We start from the raw sequence: 24935 nt of genomic DNA on the forward strand, positions 1-24935 counted from the left end.
TTCACAAGCACTTATTGTGCAATTACGATGGATTTTGCTGAGATGAAAAGATCCATGAGCTTTACCCATTAAGGGCTACCAATCCATATAGAAATCACTCCAATACAAAGCAGGTTGATATAATGTGTGAAAGAAAAGTGACCTAAATACTAAGAGTACAGGAGAGAGAGAGATTAATATTCTGTCTGGAGCAGCACCACTCAGTACGGCTATAGTGTGACCCACAGTTGTGAATTGTGAGTCACGTATGTTATTTAACATATTCTGGTGGCCACATGAAACAGGTAATAAGAGCCCTGGTCATGTGGCTCAGTTTGTTGGAGCACTGTGTCTTATACTAAAAGGTCGTGGGTTTGATCCCTGGTCAGGCGCGTACTGGAGGCAACCAGTTGATGTTTCTCTGTCACATCATTGTTTTTCTCCTCCTCCCTTCCTCTCCCTCTCTCCCCCTCCTTTCCTGTCTAAAATCAATAAACTTATCCTCAGGTGAGGATTAAAAAAAGGTAAAAAGACATGAAATTAATTTTAATAATACTTTTTATTTAATTCAGAAATCTCAAAAATATTTCAACATGTAACTTTACATTCTCTTTTATATGTAAATTCTTTATGTATATTTTTTATATACTGAGTTTTTAGCCCTGGCTGGGTAGCTCAGTGGATAGGGCATTGTCCCAGTACGCCAAGGCTACGGCTTTGATTCCTGGTCAGGGAACGTACAAGAAGCAACGAATGCATCAATGAGTGGAGCAACAAATCGATGTCTCTCTCTCTCTCTCTTTTCCTTCCCTCCCCCCTTTCTTCTCTAAAAATGAATAAATGCAAACTGAAAAAATTATATATGGAGTTTTTAAATTCATTGTATTTTTAACACTTGTGACATCTCTTAATTGTTCTTTTTTAAATCAGCATAGGACTTTAATAGGCATTTACAGAAGACGAATGACCAACAAACTTTTTTTTCTAAAGCTCAACCTTAATTAGGGAAATGTAAATTAAAACCAAAATGAGATTCTATTTCATATTCATCTACAAGATTGGCCTAAACTTAAAATCATGACAATTTCAAATGTTAGTAAAGAGGATAAATAAAAAAATCTTAGGAAAATATTGCACATTGTTTAGTAAAGTTGAAGATGTTTGCATGCCCTCAATGCTCTCTGTTCAGTGATACCATAATCCTCACATGTAGCCTAAACAGCGGTGGGCAAACTGGCTAAATCCTGCCATCCCCTGCCTTTGTGAGTGTAGTTGCACTGAAACTGGCCATGCCCATTCTTTTACTGATTGTCCATAGCGGCTTTCATGCCACGGTGGCCAAGGTGAGTGGTAGTGACGGAGACCGTATGGTCTGAGGAGCCTCTTTCCTCCAGCCTGTACCCTAGAGCAACCTGTGCGTAGCCGTCAGTAAAACTATGTAAGAGTATTTATAACAGTACTATGATACCAACTTTCAAACAGCCTACACTTCTGTCAGTAGAGAATGAATTAAAGACTGTGATGTAGTCATGCAATGGAATAACACAGAGAAGTGAAAATCAATTATAACTGTGTGGCTAAATCTCATATGTAGACCAAAAAAGTCATGGAATATGTAAGATATTTACATAAAACTAAAATATGCATAGCTAAGTAGTTGAAACCTTGTAGAAAACCAATAGAATTATAAACACAAAATTCAGCATAATTGTTAACATGTGGGCAGAAAGAAAGGAAACAGAATGGTTATCGATATCTAGGGATCTTTAAAATTAAGTCATATTTTTTTTTAGAATAGGTAGGTGGTACAAAGGTTTTTGGTATATGATGAATGTATTGTCACACATTACATATGTTTCATAAATTTTCTTTTGTATCAATATTTAATAGAAACTTTTTAAAAATCTTCACCCAGGGATATGCTTATTGATTTGAGAGAGAGAGAGAGAGAGATTTGATCAGTTGCTTCCCATACACACCTCAACTGGGGTTAGAACCAGCACCTAGGTATATGTCCTAAGCAGGAGTCAAATTTTTGGTGTACAGTTGGCACTCTGACCAACTGAGCTACCCAACCAGGGCTAGAAACTATCTTTAAAAGTTATGAGTTAAAAGAGTAACTCAGTATTTAAAAGAAGCTATCTCTGAAAGCATTGATGTAGAAGAAGGAGATAAATTCTTTTGGTTGGTCCTATGAAAAGGACTCAATTTTCCCATTCTGCTTGGAACCTCTCAGGCAGCTGCTCAAATAACATTGTGAAATATGATTCCTGTTATTTGAAAAACTTGGCTTTTTTAGCCAGTGGTTTCACACTGGATTTTTCCTTACACTCTTGTCACTTGTCTTTCACCCATGTCTAATTCATGATACAATAAGAAAATTATAGTGAAAGATAAGGAATTGGGCATATTCTGGCTGTTAATAATGAAGGGCCATTTCCATGGTTATCAGGGAACCACGGCCATCCCAGACAAGCCTAGAGAAAGATGGGAAATATGGAAAAATAAAGTTACCAGCAGAGTTGTCTCTATACAACCCTGCGGCGCTCTAAGCATTTTCTGAGAACATGCAGCAAGGTTTCCCCAGTTCACAAAGTAAAAAACAAGGTGTTCCAGATAGTAGATTTAAAATTTTGGGAAGAAGATGTCCTTCTCTAGTCAGATGAGATCCCTGTGGTTTTCCAACATAAAATCTGTAGATGAATTCCTCCGAGTTCAGTGACCTCCGCTCCTCTTAGGAGAAGTCCTGAAGGTCCCTGGTCCCGGTGCTGTTCACAGGCAGCCGCTGCCACAGGGCTGAATCCAGTTGCTGGGCCGAAAAGATAACGACTCCTTCATGGTCTGCAAGGTCACAGTGGGTCACAAGGACATAAATCTGAAACTGCCCATTGATAAACAAGATACCTGAGGCCTATGAAAAATTATCACCTGAATATTCCTTTTCCTCTGTAGTCTTTGTGAGGGGCATGTTTTTCTGGATTTTGTTTGCTTCTACAGAGTTTAGGTCCTTTGGCTCACTTTCTTGCTCCAGTAGTTTCGAAGTCTCCATTTTCTTTTGAATTTTTAAGATGTAAACTTAAATAAATGAGTAGTGTGTTTTTTTTTCTGTCTGACAATCCCTTGTACACATAGAATCACACGCAGGTGGAAATACAACCGGCCACAGGGGGACTCAGTCTGCCTGACATCTTGTGTTCCACATGCTCAGTAGGCACATGAGATTCGTAGCCATTCTATCGGACAATGCAGTTTCATACCGTGTAGGGACGCTTCATTTAAGGGAGGGCCTAGAGGGATAGGTAACATGTAACTGGACAGGTGTTGGGAAAACACATTCTATAATGAGGGGAAAGTTTAAACAAAGATGAAATGAGAATCTGTAAAAAATAGTTAATGAAAGTCTTACTATGTACTAGGTATAGTCTGTGACTGTTACTCATATTAACTCAGGTAGTCTTCATACGCAACTCTTCGAAGTGGTTACTATTATTATATGAGAACTACTATATAATTTCTAAATTATAAATTTTTATAAATGAGGAAACAGGCACAGATGGCCAAGTAGCATGTATTTGTGTGTGTATTTATCAATCTATTATTTGTCTTTCTTTCTATATCTCTGGTAGGCAGAGTGGTGGCCCTCCAAAGATATCCATGTCTCAGTCCCTGAAGCCAGTAAATAGGTTAAATGGCAAAGGAATTACAGTTGCTACTCAGATGACTTTAAGATAGGGAGAGTACCCTGACTAGTCCAGGTGGGTCTAATTAATCATAGGAGTCTTTTAAATGTGGGGGATGAGGAGGACGAGGCGGTCACAATGATGCAGTGTTTGACCCACCAGCACTGCCTCTGAAGGTGGGGGGAGAAGCCACCAGCCAAGGAGTGCAGACTGCCTCTAGAATGGGAGGGGCAGGGGACCCGATTCTCCCCTAGAGCTTCTAGCAAGGGGCACCCTCCAGCTGACTCCTGGAGTTTAGCCTGGTGAGGTCCCTGTTGGAGTTCTGACCTTCAGAACGTGTAGGATAATACATGCGTGTTGTTCTAAAGCATGAAGTTTACAGTAATTTGTAATGTGAATGAAGAGTAATGCACTGTCAACATGTGCTGGTGTGGGTGATGATGTACAATCATTTTCTTAAGGTGGGTTGTGGCTTCAAAGACCTTTTTGTTAATCAATGACTATTTACTAGAATCAGGTCAGACCACTGCCTCCCTCCCTCAGATGTCCGGTTTCTTCTGACTCGTTTTTTACACTGGCTGAAAATTGACAGGTATTTAATACTCTGTAAGTAGACATTACTTTCGTTGCACATAGGAGTTAAAATACTAGTTGTGGTTTTGACTGAAATGTTGGGGATTTGGAAGTAGTTGATGAAGTGGTTATTGCCCCTTTTAAGTCTGAGCAATTTTTAGTTGTGAAGTCAGGGTATCATTTATGTATGAATTACCATATAGGTAAGTATACTTTACAGTCTTTTATGTAACTCTTAACTGTCAGCCCCCACATATCGCAAAGTTTACTTGTGGGTGATCAAATTAAGACAAGAGATTGCCCACCCATGCAGAACAAAATCTATTTCTTCTACTTGCCAGAGAACAGTGGGAACAGCCTGGCCTGCAGGTTGATTGTCATATTCTGCCTCCTTCCCACCTACTTACTGCTACAAAGAGACACAGAGCTTAGCCTCATCACATTCTGTCACTTTCCCTGGGCTGCCGAGCAAAGGGCTTCCTTAGATTATTTCTAAGGCTCTGTGCTTCTAGGAGAGAAGCTGCCGTCTTGCTTCCTGGTTGCATATTTACTTCTACTTTATCTTTTCTTCTGTACTAACAGTGCATAGTTTTTACTTCAGGGATGTGTGTGCTTTATTCACTCCTGCCATTGTCTTAGTAAAATACTACCTTTGTCAAAGTGCTGATATAGTACAGTGCTCTGCAAACACATCGGTATGAAGGCTGATTTTTTAAAAAACTACAATTCCAAGTTAAACATTGGCTCAGTGTGGAAAACAGTGCTGAAATTCACTGTGGTGATGGGGCGGTGGTGATGTGAGGTGTTTATTGGGTGTTTTTCTTCTAACCTTAAAAGTGGAAAACTTATGTTTGGTGCTGCCTGTTCTTCAGGTGCTTAGTGAGTACATCTTCGCCTTCCAGAGTTCTCTTTGTGGCTTAGGGTAGCTGTATGATTTTGCTACTTTTGCTCGTAGAGGTTCATAGTGGTGCTGTTTACAATGGTGAAGTGCTGGAAACAGCCTAACTGCCCATCAGCAAATGAATGGATCAAAAAATTGTGGTATATTTACATAGTGGAATGCTACACAGCAGAAAGAAAAAAAGGAACTTCTACCTTTTGCAACAACATGGAACTGGAGAATATTATGCTAAGTGCAATAATCTAGTTGGTGAAAGACAAATATTGTATGATCTGACTTACAAGAGGAATCCAATGAACATAATAAACTAATGAGCAAAACAGAACCAGAGACATGGAAACATGGAACAGACTGACAGCGGCCGGAGGGGAGAAGGGAGGGGGGGATGATGGTGGGAAGAAGAGGAGGGACTAGTCAGAGAGCATGTATGAATGACCCATGGACATAGTGCGGGGATTGACTGTGGGAGTGGGGGTGGCCTGGGCAGAGGAGGGCAAAGGGGGGGAAATGGGACAACTGGAATAATAGAATAACAATTAAAAAAGACAAAAATAAGATCAGCCCTAATCAGAATGTTTGCACTCTTGAAATTGGCAGATATTATACTATCTCAGCATTTTCCCCAATCTTCCTGGTATTCTAGTAATTTGTTTACAAACATCTCCAAATAGCTGTTGAGTGTTTTAGTGCATGGTGCATTAGTTTGCTAGGACTGCTGTAACAAAGTACTGTAGCTTAAAAACAGCTATTTATTGTTTCATAGTTGTGGACACCAGAAGTCCAAAGTTGAGGTGTCAGCAGAGTGGGTTCTTTCTATGGGGTGTGTGTTGACTCATTGATAACCATCATCTTCCTTCTTCGTGGTCTCTGTGTCCAAATTTCACCTCAAGGACACCAGTCAGCTTGGACTGGGACTCACCCTAATCACCCCACTTTTAACTTGATTACCTCTCTAAAGACCTTGTCTCCTAATATACTGGGGGTTTGGACTTCCACATGTGAATTTTAGGAGGACATAATTCAACCCATTTCAACACCATTCAGTTTCTTTCTTTTTCATTCATCCTTGTGCTGCTTGAACAGTGAAGATTTGTTGACTTGAATTGTGGAGGAAACACCAGTAGCTGGTGTATTATTTTTAATTTATTGTACTGTGAATTCAAGCTAGTCAGTTTGTTGATTTTTTTTGAAGCAGCTCTTTCTTGGGATGATATTAGAATTAATATTCACAGAGAAAAGTACTGGGAAGAGTAGCCTTTTCAAGGTCGTCTGAGGCAGGCATGAGCTTGTTAATGAACTCAAAAGGCACATGATTTGAGTGGAATGGTCTTGATTTTGTGTCTGTTGCCATGAAAATGCTTTTAATCATGCATGAGAAAAATGTCTGAGATGTATTTCTACTGACCTGAGGATATTTTAGTGCTGATTGGTGTGTTCAGGATTACATAAGTTTCTGGCATTCTCAGAAAAGTAAGGTTTCTTTTTTTTTTTTTCCTCCAAGGCAAATAGGATGGTAGATCATACGTTTGTGGTTGCACAATTGAAAGAAATGTATCTACAGGAAGCATAAATTATTTTTAAAAATTTACCTTGTGTTAGGCATAAATTATATGACAGATATTCAAAGTTTTATTTTTTATTAACTTTAATCAAGTATGATTTACATGCAGTAAAATTTACATATTATCTGCAGATGAGTTAATTAATTTTGACAAATATATACATCGATGAACCCCCCCCTCCCCACCAATTAAGAAGAACATGTCTGTCTTCTGAGAAAGTTCCCTGTGCCTCTTTGCAAATAGTGATTTGATTTTTAACTATAGAGTATTTTCAGCTATTTTAGAATTTTACATTCATGGAATCATATTATAGTAGGTACTGTTTGGGGGCCAGCTCATTTCAGCATAGTGCTTGTGAAGTTCATCCATGTCGTTGAGTATGTCTGCTTTATTCCTTTCTGTCGTTCAGCAATACCGCATTCTATGAGTATGCCAAAACTTGTTCATCCATTCACTTGCTGAACATTTGGGTTTTTGGCCATTTTCAGTAAAGTTGATAAGAACATTTGTGTACTAGTCTTTTTATGGACATGTGTTTTTATTTGGGGTAAATAAGAGTCCATTTTTGGGCTGTATGGATAAGTATATATTTAACTGCATAAGAATGGGCCAAACCAAGTTTGTCAGAAGCAGTGCTCAGTTACAAGCTCCCACCAGCAGGGCAGGAGAGTTGCAGGTGTTCACATCTTTGCTGACTCTTGTATTGCCAGTCTTTTAAATGTAGCCATTGTAGTGTGAAGTGGTGTCTTGTTTTGGTTTTAACTTGGTTTTCCTGATAACCAGTGATATTTTCATGTGCTTATTGGTTAGTCCTATATATTTTTTTGCCCATTTAAAAAAATTGGGTTGCTTATGTGATTACTAAACTGTAAGAATTCTTTCTAGATTCTAAATAAAAATCCACGGTCAGATACATGGATTGTGAATATTTTCCTCCATGCTGTGGCTTGACTTTTAATGTTCTTGATCTTGGAAGGACAGAAGGTTTTAGTTTTGATTGAAGTCAAATTTATCAGTTTCTTCTTTTTCTGTTAGTGCTTTTTTGTGTTCTAAGAAATCTTTGCCTAGTTCAAGGTCATGAAGATTTTCTTTTATGTTTTCTTCTAGAAGTTTAATAGTTCTAGCTTTTACTTTTAACTCTGTTAAATATTTTAATTTCATTTTGGGGCAAAAGTATGAGAGTCAAGATTGAAGTTCATTTTTTTCCTTTGTTTAGTATTAGCTTTTCTATATATTTCATTTTCTCATCTTTGAAGACTACTATGTAAGTGACCATTGAGTACTCCTTTTGTTTCTACTCATGAAATGAAAATGCCTTGTGTTGAAAGTCACTTCAAGCATCAGAAGTAGGTGAGGTGGAATTCTGGGGAGGAAGTGCGGTTTCTGAAGTCACACATTAGATTTTCCCTACCTTCATCCTGTTACCCTGGAGTGAAAAAGGTGCTGTTAGAGATGTACCTTGGTAGCTGCTGAGATGATTCATTACTGCTGACATGTGTGCTTGTCCCACCCAACTACTTTTATTCTAAAGCCCTCTCCCCTTATCTCTTTCCCTTTGAGCACATGACTACTCTCATCTCTCATTCTACAGTAGCAGTAATAATAATAATAATAATAATAATAACAACAACAGCAAAGCTAACACTATATATATATACACACATATATATATGTATATATATATATATATTAGGCACTGTTCTAAGGTTTTTGTATTTATTGACTAATTTAATCTTCACAAACACGCTGTGAGGGATCTACTGTTCTTTTGGTACAGACTTTATAGATGAAGAAACTGAGGTACAGAGAAGCTGAGTCTAGGGTCAGACAGCTAGTAAGTTGCAGAATTGGGATTTGGCTCAAACTTCCTGGCTCTGAAGCATATGCTGTTAACCACTACGTTACACAATCTCTCAGGAAAAACACACAAGAAAGCAACAATTCTCTTCCCTCCCCTCACTTCTGCTTCTGGATTTCAGAAAGAGTAACGTTTTACAGCATAGTTGACATTTGGTTAATATTTCATGAAATTTTCATTCCTTTATAATGCATATTACAGTTTGTGTTTCTGTCTCTGGCAGTAAAGTTTCTGACCAAAAAAAAAAAAAATGTGTGCTTAAAACAAAGTAGCTTTATTTCTAAAGGCATTACTTTACAAACCACAGTCCCTCGTGTCCAGTAGAAAGCACAGGCTGTCCTAGCACGTGGTCCTTCTTCTGGGAAAGTGTCTTAGAGGAGGTGAGTCTTGGCCCACTTGTTAAAGAAGAATGTGCACACAGGGCTAGGGGTATGTTATATGCAGATGGGTGGTAATAAGACTCAGGATTGCAATGGACTGAAACATTAAAAAGGATGGAAGATGGAAGTTTTAAAATAGTGTCACAAGGGAGCTCTACCTTAGAGAAGATTTCCAGGATCAGGGAAGAAGAGCTGGTAGGCTATGGCTATAGACAGACACGAGTGTCCTGTTTAGGTTCTAGGGCTTCGTGCCCCCATTTCCTCCCCTCTGTGCTTTCCCTTTGGTTCCCCAAGTTTGAGTGCTCTTAGCATTCCTGACCTCTTTGCAGATGGAAGTATTTTTCTGTCCAGTTTGCAAGACAGATTAGAAATTTTTTTGATGAGCTTAACTTTAAAAGGGTAACAACTACTGTAGAAAAAAAAGTAAAATCAAAGTTTAGAAAAAGCTGGAGAAAGGTTTAGAAAGACTTTTTCTTTTTAAAGAAAGAGTGTAGAAAGGAGAGAGGATAGAGGAGAGAAAGGAACAGTGATTTGTCATTCCACTTGTTGATGCTTGCATTGGTTGATTCTTGTATGTGCCCTCACCGGGGATAGAACCCACAACCTGGGTATATTGGGAAGACACTCTAACCAATGGAGCTACCCAGCCAAAGCCAGACTTCTTATGTTAAGATAATACCTCCCATCTCTCGTAGGCTTTCGAACAACACAATCGTCATGCATGCCTGATTACTTCCTGGGCTTCAGGGCTCTGCCTGAACTCCCATGGAGTTCTCACAGTGAGTGAAGAAATTCTCATTCTTCCCTCTTGCTCCCCAACAGGTCTGTCCTCTGGGGGTAGGTCCTGGTGTGTTTCTTTACCTCAGCCCATTTTAATTCTGCAAGGGCCTGACCCTAAATTTGCTTTTAATTTCTCCTTCCCAGTGGTAACTTGTCTAAGGTCCCCTTCATCTCTACTTGGTGGCGAGGGTTGGTAGGAGGTCCCTCCTGGTGTCCAGAATCTCTGACTTGTATTTTTACTGCCTGACGCTTTGGTTTGAAGCAGATTGACTCTCTGAAATCTGACTTAGGGTTTCCTCACCTTAGTTCACTGTTGGCCATGTGGACTTAAGTAGAGGTTGCCGTGTTTCTAAGTGATTATGTCCACTTCTTTCTTTGGACATCAGAAGACACCTTTTTCTTTTTAAAAACCCCATACTGTCTAGTTGACTATTTTAAAGCTGAAGATGAACATACTGACTCAGGTAAGTGAAAAGCTAGAAGGTAGGTTAGTGTTGGGTATGGCTGGATTTCAGGGTTCTTTGTCTCTCCTCCTTGGGTTTGTCTTCCTTTCTTGCTCCACAAGGTGGCAGGATGGCTCCAGTCATTCCGTCCCCAGACTTCAGCCTCCCACATTCAAGTATGGGATCAATGTCTCCTAGGAACTCCTGCACAAGTCCTGTAACTTATTCTTTCCTTTTCTTTCTCTTGTTCTTTTTAATGAGAAATTTTAATTTTTCACCAAGTACTATATTCCACTGGTTCAAAAATCTAAAAGTATTTTAAAAGGACAGTGAAAGTTTTTCATTCCGTGTGCCCTGTTTGTCATAAAGGACCCTTTTCTTGTCTTGCCTAATGCTTGTTGTCTTCAATTCTATCTTGCCTGATAATAAAATCTTTTCCCATGTTTTCTTTTTATGTATTTGCATTTGCCTACTATATCCAGTGTCTACCTGGGCAAATTTTTTTTCAGCCAAACTTTTATTGTATTTCTAACTTTTTAGAATTTAGGTTGTGCTCCTATTTGTAGCATAGAGGTCCCTCCCTTATAATCCAATCTGAGATTAATTTTCTTTTAATAGGCAAGTTTAGCAAATTTACATTTGTCAATATGGCAGATATATTTGATATTAGCATACCCATATCAGTTTATTTTATTTTCTATTTTCATATCTTTTAAAGAATCTGTCCTGGCTGGTGTGGCTCAGTGGATTAAGTGCTGGACTGTGAACCAAACCGTCATGGTTCGATTCCTAGTCAGGATGCATGCCTGGGTTGCAGGCCAGGTCCCCAGTAGGGGGTGTGCAAGAGGCAACTACACACTGATGTTTCTTTCCCTCTCCTCCCTCCCTTCCCCTCTCTCTAATAAATAAATAAATAAAATCTTAAAAAAAGAAAAAAGAATCTTGTACTCTGTGGTCTATTTTCCTTGCTACTTTTATGGAGTTATTCTGATATTTTTGTTCTAGTGGTTGTCTTTGATAATTATAATTTCACGTAAGGCCCTTAGTCTTCTAAGAAAGTAGTGAGAGTTCCCTAATATAAGCAGTGATAACATTAATTTCATATTGATTTTAAAATAGAGACACTGTAACTATGTTCCATAGTCTCTTTTATTCGATCTAAACCTCTATTTCATTCTGTCCTCAAAGGAGAGAATTAATCAGTCATCCAGGAAGCTTGGAACTCAATCAGTATTGTTACTATCAGTAAGTATACTGTCAGAAGAGGCCTTGTGAGTTTTCCTAGAATAGATTGTCAGCCTTTAACAAGGCTCTTTTTGTCTATAAAAATTATAGTTTCTAAAGTTGACATAGATCATAAAATTGGTAAGTTGCATTTGCTTGGTCGCAGTTGAATGTTAGTTCACAATCTTTGTAGGTGGTCTGTTATTCAACACCAGAGAGTCATCAGGTTGACATTAAAAGATATTGGGTTTGCAGTCCTTCCCCCCACCTTTATTTTTTTAGTGTGGGCTGCACACGTGTTGAGAGTTTTATCACCATTTCATTTTCAAAAGCAATATATTTGGCAACAGAGAGGTGCCAAATATACATGTTACATATAAAAATACTTTTTAAAAATTAGAAATCTTATTATAAAACAGTCTGACTTGGCGTATTTCATGTCATGACTGAGACTCACATCCTGGTGCTGGTCCCCCCTATCCAGCCCAGAGGGGGGTCGCCACCACGGCCACGGAGCAGGGAGGAGCAGACAGCCTCTGGAGAGGGTGGGAAATGGAAGGTGTTTCCATCTATAATATTGCAGACCCACGTCAAGTATATGAGTGACCCCATAGAGGACTTAAAAAATTTTTTGGTGAAAACATATTTACTGCCCTTCTCTAATAGAGCAGCCAAAATATAGACTATTGTTAGATGGGATTTACATTTCTACTTTGTATTCTGTCCTCGGGTAGCTGCCAGTATTGTTGATGTAGACGAGCGTTTTCAGTCAGCAGTTCCCCTGTGAACCACCCCTGCTAGCAGCCCCTAGCTTCCTGCTGAGTCCAGATTGAACACATTTGCAGTGTGGGGTCTGTGCTCCTATTGTGGATTGCATGTGATTCTGATGTGGGTATTCTATAGATGCCAGTTTGAAGAAATGGGAAGTGAGCAGCTCTGTGTTGTAATTTTTTTTGTAATTGACTTTTCCTTTTTAAATTTTTTAAGTATATTTTATTGATTACGCTTTTAGAGTTGTCCCAGTTTTTCCCTCCTATTTATTCCCCTTCGCTCTGTATCCCCTCCTCCTCCAGTAGTCCCCTGCTTTAGTACATGTTGATGGGTTGAACATATAAGTTCTTTGGCTTCTCCATTTCCTATACTACTCTTAACCTCCCCCTGTCTATTTTTTACCCACTATTATGCTTCTTATTCCCTGTACCTTTTAGCCCATTCTCCCTCCTTTTTCTCTCTGCTATTAACTCTCCCCGTGATCTCCATTTCTGTGAATCTGTGCCTGTTCTAGTTGTTTGTGTGGTTTTTGTTTTTGTTTTTAGTTCATTTGTTAATAGTTGTGAGTTTGTTGTCATTTTACTGTTCATAGTTTTCATCATCTTCTTTTTCTTAGATAAGCCCCTTTAACATTTCATATAATAAGGGCTTGGTGATGATGAACTCCTTTAACTTGATCTTATCTGGGAAGTACTTTATCTGCCCTTCCATTCTAAGTGATAGCTTTGCTGCATAGAGTAATCTTGGATGTAGGTCCTTGCCTTTCATGACTTGGAATACTTCTTTCCAGCCCCTTCTTGCCTAGAAGGTTTCTTTTGAGAAATCAGCTGATAATCTTAGGGGAACTCCTTTGTGGGTAACTGTCTCCTTTTGCTGCTTTTAAAACTTCTCTCCTTATCTTTAATCTTGGGTAATGTAATTAGGATGTGCTTTGGTGTGTGCTTCCTTGGGTCCAATTTCTTTGGGCTTCCTGGACTTCTTGGAAGTCTATTTTCTTTGCCACATTGGGGAAATTCTCCTTCATTTTTTCTTCTTGCTGTTGTTCTTCTCCTTCTGGCACTCCTATGATTCAGATGTAGGAACGTTTAAAGTTGTCCTGGAAGTTCCTAAGCCTCTCGTTTTTTTTTTTTTTGAATTCTTGTTTCTTCATTCTGTGCTTACTGAATTTTTATTTTTTCCTTCTGCTCCAAATTGTTGATTTAAGTCCCAGTTTCCTTCCCTTCACTCTTGGTTCCCTATATATTTTTCTTTATTTCACTTTACATAGCCTTCACTTTTTCCTGTGTTTTGTGACCATACTCAACCATTTCTGTGAGCATTTTGATTACCAGTGTTTTGAAGTCTGCATCTGATAGGTTGGCTATCTCTTAATTGCTTAGTTCTATTTTTGGAGTTTTAATGTTTTCTTTCATTTGGGCCATATTTCTTTGTTTTAGCATGCCTCTTAGGTAGTAAGGGGTGGAGCCTTAGGTATTTGCTGGGGTAGGGCAACTCATGTTGCTGCATTGAGGCGCTGTCTGTGGAAGAGGGGTCTGAGAGGGAACAATGCTGCGTGCTTAGGTCTCTGCTGGCTTTCAGTCACTTCTCTCGCTACCCACAAGCAGATTGGGCCTTTTTGGTGCTTATTCCTGGCTGGGTGGATTTGTGTACATTCTAGGACCCTGTAAGGCTGGAAGTTTCTCTTGCCTTCGCAACCCCCACAGGTTTTTATAGCCAGGGGTTTTGAGGCTTTCTTTTCCTGTGCTGGAACCCTGTGTTGCATGGTCTGTCTGGCTCCCCAGCTCCCCAGTTGTTCCTCCCAGTTTGTCCGCATGCAAGTGTGCAACCATTGGTCCTCCAGCAGCTGCCTTGCTGTGCATCCTTTCCACCCCAGCTGCTCATTTCTGCTCTTCCTGTCGGCCTGGATGAATGTTTCTTCTTCAACCCTTTGGTTGCCGGACTTCCATACAGTTTGATTTTCTGGTAGTTCTGTTAACATTTTGTTTTAAATTTGTTGTTGTCCTTCTTTTGGTTGTGCAAGGAGGTGAAGTGTATCTCCCTACACCTCCATGTTGGCAGGAAGTCATGACCAGTCTGTGTTTAATGTAGAAATTTACTAAAATGTAGTTTGACAAAATTCTGGTTGGATATGGCTCATTATGCATACAAGTGTTTCAACTTTTCTGAATTTAAGAAATCCAGGAAAACACAGATGTGAGATTTCAACTGCAACTGGTCTGTGAAAAAAATTTTGCATGAGGGTGTTCAGTGTACAAATTGCAGAATGATGAATTTAGCACTATTGTAATACTTCCAAGAAAGCCTCAAGGATAACTGACAAATCCATTTTTATTTAATGGGTTTCTAAATCCTTATCTGCTTATCAAACAAAACGTTAATTAGAATAGTAATTGAGTTACCAGCTGCCTCTTCTGTTCACTCTTGGAACTTGTACAAAAAGACTGTAGAGCACATGTAAGGTCATTCATTGCTTTTCGGTTTGCTAAATAATAACCTGGCTGTAGGCTTCGTGAAGTCCAGGTATTAAGGGAGTCCACAGGAAGATAAACATTGATAAGACATTTGCCTAGTTGGGCTGCCACTGTCTCTCCAGTGGATTAAGGTGGAAAGATCCTTCCTCAGCACCACAGGTGGGAGAAAATCCTCCCTGGAGGATTCTTCTCGAATCTACCCCTGTCTGCCTGGTCTTGTAGTAGAACAGAGAAAGCCTTTGGAGCTAAGTATGCTGGCACAGAGTTCCTGGAAAAAATTAAAACATGAAGAAATCAATTTATAACTTTATTTGAGCAACACAGAGCATCATGACAAGGATATTGTATCCCGGGAAAGCAGGAATTGTTCAGCATCAGAAAATATGAAGAATATGTTAAGAAATTAAGTGAGAGGAACCACATCATCATTTTAACACATGTAGACAGAACATTAGGTAAGATTCAGTAATCCTTTTTGCTAAAATTTTATTTTTTGCCCAAACTGGGAAGCTTACCAAACCTTAGACTAGTAAGTCATTCCAAAACCTGCAGCAAATATTATATTTAGGAGCTGAAACTTTAGAAGCATTGCTGTTAGTGTCAGTGAGAAGACAAAGGATGCCTGTTGGCATTGCTTTTGTCCAGCACAGCCCTCAACGTCTTAGCCAGCAGTGTAACGAGAGAAAAAGCAAGGAAGAAGAGAACTTGTAAAGGAGAGACAACATCTTTTTTAACAAATGAGGCCAAAAAAATCAGGTAGTGTTGAGCAAAGTTGCTATATATAAAAATTGATAGGCCCATGCACACCAACGGTAATGCTTCAGTAACTGTAAGGAACAGTTTCTGTTACAGTAACACAGGAGTGGGAGAAAGCAGGTTACAGCTGTGAGTTTATGAAATGGTTTATTCTTACGTTGTTACTTACTTGTTAATTATTGTTTTATTTATTATTATCATCAACCTACTTTTGCCCACCCCTGTATATCTAAGAGTGAGTACAACCAGTTACACAAAACATGAAGAAAATGATGGAACATTATTGCTAGATATATGACATGAATAGATAAATTATGCTTTCTTTTCTTTTCCTTTTTTAAAAATTGTTGTTCATATACAGTTTTCTGCCTTTTTCCCCCACCCCTCTCCACCACCCCAAGCACTCCTTGCCTCCCTCCCCCATTTCCACCCCACCTCGTTGTCCTTATAAGGGACATCTATATGTCCTTTATAAATGATGCTTTCTTTAATAGTGGGATGTTATACATCTGTAATGTTTTATTTTTAGATGTTTTAAAGCAGCATGTGACAGAATGTTAACACCAAGTGAATATCTGATAATAAAGAAATGGTTGTAATAGCATGTAAAAGTTAGGCCTTTTACATACTAAGAAGTATTTTTCATCTATTAAAAAATGAATTGTCGTTAGGTTACTTTATGTGGAGGGCTTTCCAAAAGTGATTGCTTAGTGAAGGAAACAAGATACAGAGAAGTTTGTAAAATGTGATCCTATTTTTATGAAACAATGACATGTATGAATATGTTCATACGCAAGAAAAACACATTTTATATATATTTATGTACAATTTTAAAAAGATGATTGAACCACTTTAAATAAAGAGTGAGAGCTGACCTGAGGGGAATTGACTGTATTTGACTGGAGGCTGTGGTATGAGTGGAGTTAGCAAGATGCTCGCCGGACGTGGATGTCAGCCCGACGTCAGAGAAAGGACTCCTGGTGTGTGTTCTGTTGCGGGAGGATTTAAACAAATGATGCAATTAAATCGCAGTGATGCTTTCCCATTTTTCTCTCTTTTGTATTTATTAAAATAATTGACCTTCATTTCCATGAATTCTTGATGATAATATATGTAAAGTACTCACAATGTGCTAGCTGCTATAAAATACCAGTTGTGAAAGTAATAATTATAATTTATGAAATGGAACTTTTCAACAGGGAAACTTTAGATTTTTTTTTTTTTAACTTGGGAGAGAACAAGGAATGACTATTTTTTTTGGTTAAGCCAAGGCCTAAATACAGACACTTCAAGATTATGGAAAATTATCTTTGAAATTTTCACTTTTTTCCTTTCAGTGTGCGAGACGACAGAATTCGAGTAGAAAGGATGGATAACATGTATTTTGAATACAGCCATGCTTTCCAGGTGGTCACAGAGTTTTATGCAAAAGATGTTGACATCAAAGGTAAATATATACGTGTTAGCCTAAGTCCTCAAATTTAACTGAATTGAGGTTTGGATGATAAAGGTGCAAGCTTGACTTTCAGTTTAATGAAAACTAAATAATTACCAATGCATAACTGGCCGAAAGAGAGGGGAGGGTTTATTGTTCTTGTACTCATCCAGAGTACCACTGTAGTTCTTCCTTGGTAGTTATGACCGCTTAGTAGTTTGATATTTTTGACATACTCATCGGAGTGTAAGGAGATACTTACCGACCAACTTTCCTTCTTGTTTTTCCTGAAAGGTGATCCATTATTTGCCTTGTAATTTCGTAGGGCATTTGGATACATCTCTTCATGAAGGGTAGCACTTCCCAAGGTTGATCGCCAGCATTTGAATGCCAGCACATCAAAGACAAGGTCCCAGTACTTTAGGTAACCATTATTTGCCCGATTCACGTTCCTTCCGTCAGGTAGCAGGGCCTGCGTTGGTCTGTACCCCTCATGCCTGCCAGGCCCACGGATGCTCAGGCCCATTTTTAGCCCTGTTACATGCTGCAGCTTTCACCACGAGACTGCAGACAGAGCAGCTCCCTCCCAGGCATCAGTGTCTTGTTAGCATTTCTCTCCCCTTCCCTTTTAATCTCGTGGTGAGTTGGCCGAATCGAATTGAGGGTCTGAGCGTGTAACCCACTTACCACGCCAGCCTGCGATATCACTGAGGGGTCATCGTCTTACACTCCGTGAAAGGCAAGAGCAAGTCATAGGACTACCGTAAGCCATGCTTGACATCAGGTCACTTAGGATGGCAGACAGACAACCTGGCTTGCTGGCAGGGCACATGTTCCCCTCTTAGTGGGAGTGGTCCTTAGCGGTCTTTGTAATGGTTCACAGAGCCATTGGTGCTCAAGTTTCCCCTTGTGCCCGTGACAGCTCAGCTGCAAAGAAGGGAGACTCTCAGTAGGCGGGTGCGGGGTCTGTCTGGCTCAGAAGCCCCATGTTCCACAGGAACCCATTTCCCTTGCTGGGATTTCTACGAAAGACGTGACAAGTTCAAAGAGTGAGCGTACTCTCAGGAAAGGCCAAATTTCTGGAATCAGGTATTTGTAGTTTCTCCTAGTTCACCTATAGGTGCAATTTACTGGTTTCAGGTCAGCTTTACCATGTGCAGTGCTACTTCATACTCACTGACATTTTGTCTTTGTCGGGTTTCCTGGGAAACAGGGTTGGAAAGCTAAAAGAAGACAAAATTTCGGAAGAGGAGAAGGGATTTTAACTCTTTATTTACAACTTATTTTTATACAAAGTTATAGTTGAAATTAATATGGTATTTTGTATTACTGGTTTGTGTAGGATATTTCATATTTTTTATTTCTAAAAGTAATAAATGCCTATTGCAAAAAAATTTGAAACAGTTGTGTATACAGAAAAACTAAAAGTCCCCCCTCAAATTCTTATGAATCTTTTTATGTACAACTCCACATGTTTATATAAACGTTTATATGTACATAAGCACACCTAATTGTGTATATTTGTTTAATGTAACTTGAATTTATTATTTCAACTGATTTTTATTGACTACCAATTATGTGAGGCATTGTGCATGCAATAAGGCATAAAACAGACAAAAATTCTTATTCCTTTGGAGTTTACATTCTAATGTGGGGGATGTATAGTACGATAAAGTAAGTGAGTGTGTTTGAAGCTGATACGTGCTACGAAGAAAGTAAGGCAAGGAAGAGAGTGAACCTCTACTTTTTAAATTTTTAATTTAAGTTGGCATTCAATATTGTATTTGTGTTGGGTATACAGCATAGTAGTTAGACATTTATATAACTTACGACATGATCCTTCTGATAAGTCTAGCATCCTCCTGACGCTATGTGTAGTTATTACAGTTTTAGTGACTGCATTCTTTAAGCTGTACTTTACATCCCTGTGACTGTTTTGTAAGTGCCGATTTGTACTCTTTAGTCCCTGAGGGTGAACTTTTAAACAGGGTGGTGAAGGATGCTTCCCTGAGCAAATGACCCTGGAACAGAGATGTGAGCAAAGATTGAGGGAGTTTGGGGAGTAAGCCGTGTGGACATGTGAAGGAACAGGGCTGCCGGCAGAGACAGCAGGAAGCACTGTGTTTCTTAAGTGCCTGGAATGTTTAAAGAACAGCAAGGAGCCTGGGTGCTAGAACACAGTAACTAATTAAGGGGGAGAATGTTAAGAGGGGAGCTCAGGGTTAAAGAGAAGACAGAAGGCAAGTCGTGTGGGGCCTTATAGAGATGCAAGGACTTGTGCTTTTTCCCTCAGTGAGTTGGAGAATGTTGGAGGACTTTTAAGCAGCACAGTCTAATGATTCAATGTACATTTTAAAAAGGATTCCTTGGGCCGTCTGTTAAGAATACCCTGTAGTGCACAGGGATGAAGCTGAGAGACCCAATGGGAAGCTGTTGCAATATCCCTGGTGAGAGTTGAGACTGATACAACTTTCTTTTCTCTTACTCTGAAATATATTATGGATAGTTTTCATATCTGCACAGATAGTGAAAAGTCATTCTTTCTAGTAGGTGAATAATAACCTGGACTTAACACAATTTACTTAACTTATTCTATTGACCTTCAGTTAGGTTTTCTCCAGTTTTTTAGTATTACAAAAGATTTTTCAACTCACTTCCTTATTTGTACATCTTTGACATGCATTTTGGAGTATGACTGGGTCAAAGGAGATGAGCCTTTTACATTTGGAAAAAGTCACTCTATTGCTTTATACGAAGGGCTATTCCACCACCCGACAGTGTCCTTCTCCCCACCCCACCAGGTGTTCATAGTCATCTGCATTTTTCCAGAGGGCAGTTTTAGGAGATATTATCTAAACCATTATTTTAATAACCATAACTAAATTTTATTTAACATTTGGTTTTAATAATGATGAATAGTAATATGAGTAATTCTAATGAGGGTATATATTCTGTTTTTTAGGTTCTCAAAGTTTTTCTGGCATCGTTAGCTTGGCGCAACCTGTGATTTGCTCCTTGGCTGCCATAATAAAATACCTCAAAGAATTTAACTTGGAANTTTAGTATTACAAAAGATTTTTCAACCCACTTCCTTATTTGTACATCTTTGACATGCATTTTGGAGTATGACTGGGTCAAAGGAGATGAGCCTTTTACATTTGGAAAAAGTCGCTCTATTGCTTTATATGAAGGGCTATTCCACCACCCAACAATGTCCTTCTCCCCACCCCCTCAGGGTGTTCGTAGTCATCTGCATTTTTCCAGAGGGCAATTTTAGGAGATATTATCTAAACCGTTATTTTAATAACCATAACTAAATTTTATTTAATTTAACATTTGGTTTTAATAATGATGAGTAGTAATATGAGTAATTCTAATGAGGGTATATATTCTGTTTTTTAGGTTCTCAAAGTTTTTCTGGCATCGTTAGCTTGGCGCAACCTGTGATTTGCTCCTTGGCTGCCATAATAAAATACCTCAAAGAATTTAACTTGGAAAAGGTGCTTTCCAAACCCAAGTAAGTGATTCCTCAAAAATAAAAAAAGGGGCAGGCTTATTTATATTATCAACATCTCTTGGATTTGGTTAAGTACTACAATCAGTGAAATTTACTTGCTATTGATAGAACACTCTATTCGAGAGCATGTATTGTACGAACTATGTAGTATTGTTGCTGTAGAATATTAAAAATATTAATTAATATAAAAATATTATTAGAACCCTTAAAATTCTGTCATGTTGTATTTATGACAGCTATTTAATATAGTGTAATTTTGACTACAAAATGATGATTTATTCTAAAGCACAGTTAGTTGGCAAGTAGTAATAAGAAGTAGAGTTAAGAAGTGGTATTAAAATCCATTCATAAAATTTCACTGCCTTTCTTATTCTTGGTTTGAGTTCTTATTTCTTAGTCCATAAAGTTGGAGGCAAAGTGGACAGCTTCTAACATAGACAGCTTTTCAAAAGAATGATGAACTTGATAGGCTTCAGAGAATTAAAAGCTAGTAAGTGACATTCTAGGAAAATACTAGTTTAAAAACCAGTGGAATAAAAAAAGGTAGGGAGATAATTTTCTTCCTTGCTGTATATTCCACCTTCACCAGCCCCTTGTCTTTGGCTCTGTAACGAATGAGCTCCCTCATACGGACCTGGATGAGTGAACTGCTTCCTGCCCGCCCACCTGTGCAGATCGGGGCCGTCTCAGTAAAATAGCCGAGTGGGAACGGAGGGACGAAGAGGCGGTGCTGGGTGGAGGTTGTCGGAGAGCGTGGAAGGGAGGTCCACTGGAATCTCTTTGTGATGTCTTTTTTTTTTTGATGTACTAGTATGTGGTTTAAGGATAAAACAGAATATCACTTCACTGGAAGTAGTTTTGTCCTGGTTAAAAGCAGCGTACATGTCCATCACCAAGAGGGTAGGTTCGTTGTGTTATGCTTATGTTATACAGCAATGGAAATGAATGGACTGGAGTTATACTTGTCAATATTAAAAAATTTCATTAGCATTATATTGACCCAAAAATCAAATTGCACAAGGACACAGAACACAGATCATTATGTGACAGTAGCAACACGTGAGGCAGTAGTGTATATTACTAAGAACGCATTCATATATGGAGAAGGTATAAAGACATGCGTGGGAGTGAGCAACCGCAAATTCAGAAGATAGGGGTGGAGGAGAAACCATAAAGGTGGGTGGGGCAGATGACGCAGGGAAGTTCTGCTTGATGTTTATTTTTTAACCTGGTTACTAGATTAATCTACATCTGATTTAGTATGGCTGAAATGTTTTATTAAAAAAGGTAGCAGCCTGGCATCATACCTCACAGATTCTACTTTAAGATCCAGTAATAGAAAACATTGAGGTCGATTGTTAGATGCCCGTGAGGGAAGGATGACCAGCTACCCCCCATTTAACTTGTGGGTGATAGTTCTGCATCTGAGTGAGGGGGACTGGTGACTGGTAGCCTGCCCGTGACCAGGTGGGTACTGAAAATACCATGGGGGGCACTGGTGAAGCATGTGATTATCTAAGCACTGCGCTGTACACCTGAAACTAATAAAAAGTAGTATTGAATATGAACCGTAATTTTAAAAAATTAAAAAAAAATAAAAGCAGAAAAAGAGATTTGGTTTTGTTGGGGAAAAAATATTCGTTTCTATCTCTACATCACCCAGGAATGAAGTATTCATACTGAAATTAAAAAACTGACTTTTTCTAAAATCAGGCTCTCATGTGTTTAGAAGTAAATGAATTTGGATCTAAAAGCATTTTTGTGCCCTCTTCACGTGTAATTCAAAGTAAAAGTAATGCTAAACGCTAAAATGTAAAATGTTTATTTGTACTGAAATCAAAATAGCTTATTTTAAAATTACCCAATTTGATAAATTGAATGCAGCTGAACTTATATTTGGAATGGGACCTGCTGGTGACTTCGTATGTGTCAAATCTGCCTGCTGGATAACCCCCTCCTCTCATTTCCATAGAGCCAGACAGAAAGGTATAAAGGGGCCCAGATTTTAGGCCCTCACACTGTGTATCACCCAGCACATGCCCAACATCTAGTAGACAGTCAGTAAATGTAGGATTAATGGAAAAATAAAGCAGGAAGAAATTCATCCCGTGAGCATGAATTTGATTAGAAATTGCAAAAATGTCCTTGGGAGTCAAGATTAATGAATGAAGATTGTGATCAAACTGGCAATTTATTTATTTATTCATTTATCGTGGACTTAAAATTGAAATGTGAGGGATGATATTTTATGGGTAGCATGTGATTTGACTCTGAATATAATTCCTAAAGAGCAATTCAGTGGTTCTCGTATCTTGGAAGAAGAATGTAGCCTCTCACAGCGACTACTTTGGAAAACGTGAATGCTCTCCTTCTGTGTGTAAAAGTTGGTTGTATTACTTTAAAAGTTCAGCAACATAAGGTATGACTATATTTTATTCAGGAGCTGTGTGATTGGGAGAGAAACTGGTGGTAGTGTTCTGCAAATGATTTCACAAAAGTTGCTGCATATTTCATAAAAATCTTGATACACATTTTTAAGGTCTTTGTGCTTATTTTTTCCTATAAAGGTTGTTGCAGGAAAATATGCCATTTCAGAAATTGTCCTTAAAGATGGATTATGAGAGGTTTCAATAGCTGGGACAGGTTCTGCCTCCTGTCCCTTCCCCGTAGTGACTCAGAGCTGCGTGAACAAGTGCCGGGTCCTGTGTGTCCTCTCACCGAACCTGGCAGCTTTTTGGGACCTGTTAAACATCTTTCTTTTTATTTTCCTCTCTAATATGCTTATTGGAAACATTTAGGAGTTCAGAGATACTCATTTTGTTTAATTATAACTCAGGTAAAAGTGAATCTATAATAAAGCTGGAATTTTGTATTATAATATAATTTATAATAATTAACATTTATAATACTTGTGTCAAATTAAATTAATAATTAAATTAACCACCCAAAGATTAGGCAAATGGTAAATATATGACCTCTGAAAACTGCATAGAGAGATATTTTCCACTGTTGGTTTCATGTGCAACATGATAGATTTTTTTTTCTTTTGTTTCCATTTTTAAATGATTTAAATAGGGTCTTTGAAAGGGGTTGGTCTTTCAGATAAGGACTGTACCCTTACTGTCTCTGTCCAGTTCAGAAAGATGGTTTTTCTTTCTTTTTTTTTAAAAGTAGTTTAGGAATGATACAGTGTTATAAATTTCTCTGGCAAGTTAGTAGCAAATATATTTCCTCCCATTTTAAAACTTGAAACAAAAGCATCCTTTGTATCTTTGTTGTCTTAAATATTAATGAAATGTTTTCCCATGTTACTTACAATATTTCTCTTGAGGTTCACACAGCATGACTTCCAGCCAGGCATTGTTTATGAGGTTCATTTTAAAGCACATGAATTTTGCTTCCTCCAGAAGGGTAAATAATTTAGAATTGTTTGAGTATTTCAGATCAGTGGTCATGTACCAGTGAATACCTGAGGATGGTGGCTGGTCCAACCCTAAGTTAAAAAACATATACAATTTCCAGTGGACATAGGGCCGGTAGAAGGAAACTTTTTTTTCTGTTTGGATGGGAGAGTCCTAACTTTAGAACATACTAGGAAACCCAGTAGCAAAATTGGTTTTTATAATTGCTTGGTAATTATTGTTCCATGGGGATCAGTATAATTTAATGTTGCCCAATGGTTGATGTTTCATTCAAATCAGTGCAGATGTCAGTTTAGAGAAATTCTCTGCTTCTCCCAGCATCTACTTTGAGTTTAGATGATTTGGCAAAAAGCAAAGTAAAACAAACCAAAAAATCATATGCACATCTCATTGACACTGGTAAATGGGAAAAGAACCTGTCCGGGCAGACCGCACACGTGTTGTGGGTTTGGTTCCGGAGCACTGACCCAGAGCGAGGGTCACTGTAAAGTGGGCTGTGATCGTGTTGCTGACACGGTGTCTTGGTATCAGTGTGTGGTACTGCATACGCACATTGTGGAGCTCGGTAAAAAGAGCTAACTTAAGCCAGTTTGGTGGTTCACATGTACTGGGTTCTTTTTGATATTGTTGGTATTGGGGATCCCAGAAGTTTTGTGTAGGTAAAAGCTCTAAGCCTCCTTCCTAGCCCTCCCTCCACCAGGTTGTATGTTAGTCCAAACGAAATTCTCCAACACAGACACCTTGTACAGAGCAGGCACAAAAGCAGCCACGTAAAACTCTTCTATAAGCATCTTCACACTCTAATTCTGGGTCTTCTCGATCTTCTGACGGGGCCGTACTTCAAAGGTTCATTTGAGGCATAGGAGCCGGATTTCACTTTTAGTGGGTGTTCAGTGACAACACCCTCAGATAATTGGTGGAACGGGATGCTTTCGAATCCTAAACCTAAAACACCACTTTGCCAGTTGTGAGCTGTTGGGTTTGCACGTGCCTGTGAGGGTGAAGACACCTGAGGAGTATTTCTGGACAGTCCACACATCTTAAATGACACTTTATTTTACACCTCTGATGTTCAGAGGTGATAAGGGCAGCTTGCCAAGATGTTTTTAAGAAAGGCTGCTGGATTATAGGTTCCTGATTAGTCTTCCTCTCATGCCAGCCAAGCACCCCTCCATTGTCCCTG

The 24935-nt window shown here is 38.8% G+C and overlaps 1 protein-coding gene across 1 annotated transcript in view; it reads left to right on the plus strand.

Moving 5' to 3' along the window:
* Positions 1–24935, plus strand: part of MSH3 (mutS homolog 3) — a 143865-nt gene that overhangs the window by 25879 nt on the left and 93051 nt on the right. Inside the window, exons 9-10 of the mRNA XM_037032459.1 lie at positions 16716–16825; positions 20216–20330. Coding sequence (XP_036888354.1) covers positions 16716–16825; positions 20216–20330 — 225 coding nt within the window. The remainder of the gene's footprint in view (positions 1–16715; positions 16826–20215; positions 20331–24935) is intronic.

Source organism: Sturnira hondurensis, unplaced genomic scaffold (genome assembly GCF_014824575.4).
Source record: "Sturnira hondurensis isolate 20B ecotype Veracruz unplaced genomic scaffold, ASM1482457v3 Scaffold0021354, whole genome shotgun sequence".
Lineage (NCBI taxonomy): Eukaryota > Metazoa > Chordata > Mammalia > Chiroptera > Phyllostomidae > Sturnira > Sturnira hondurensis.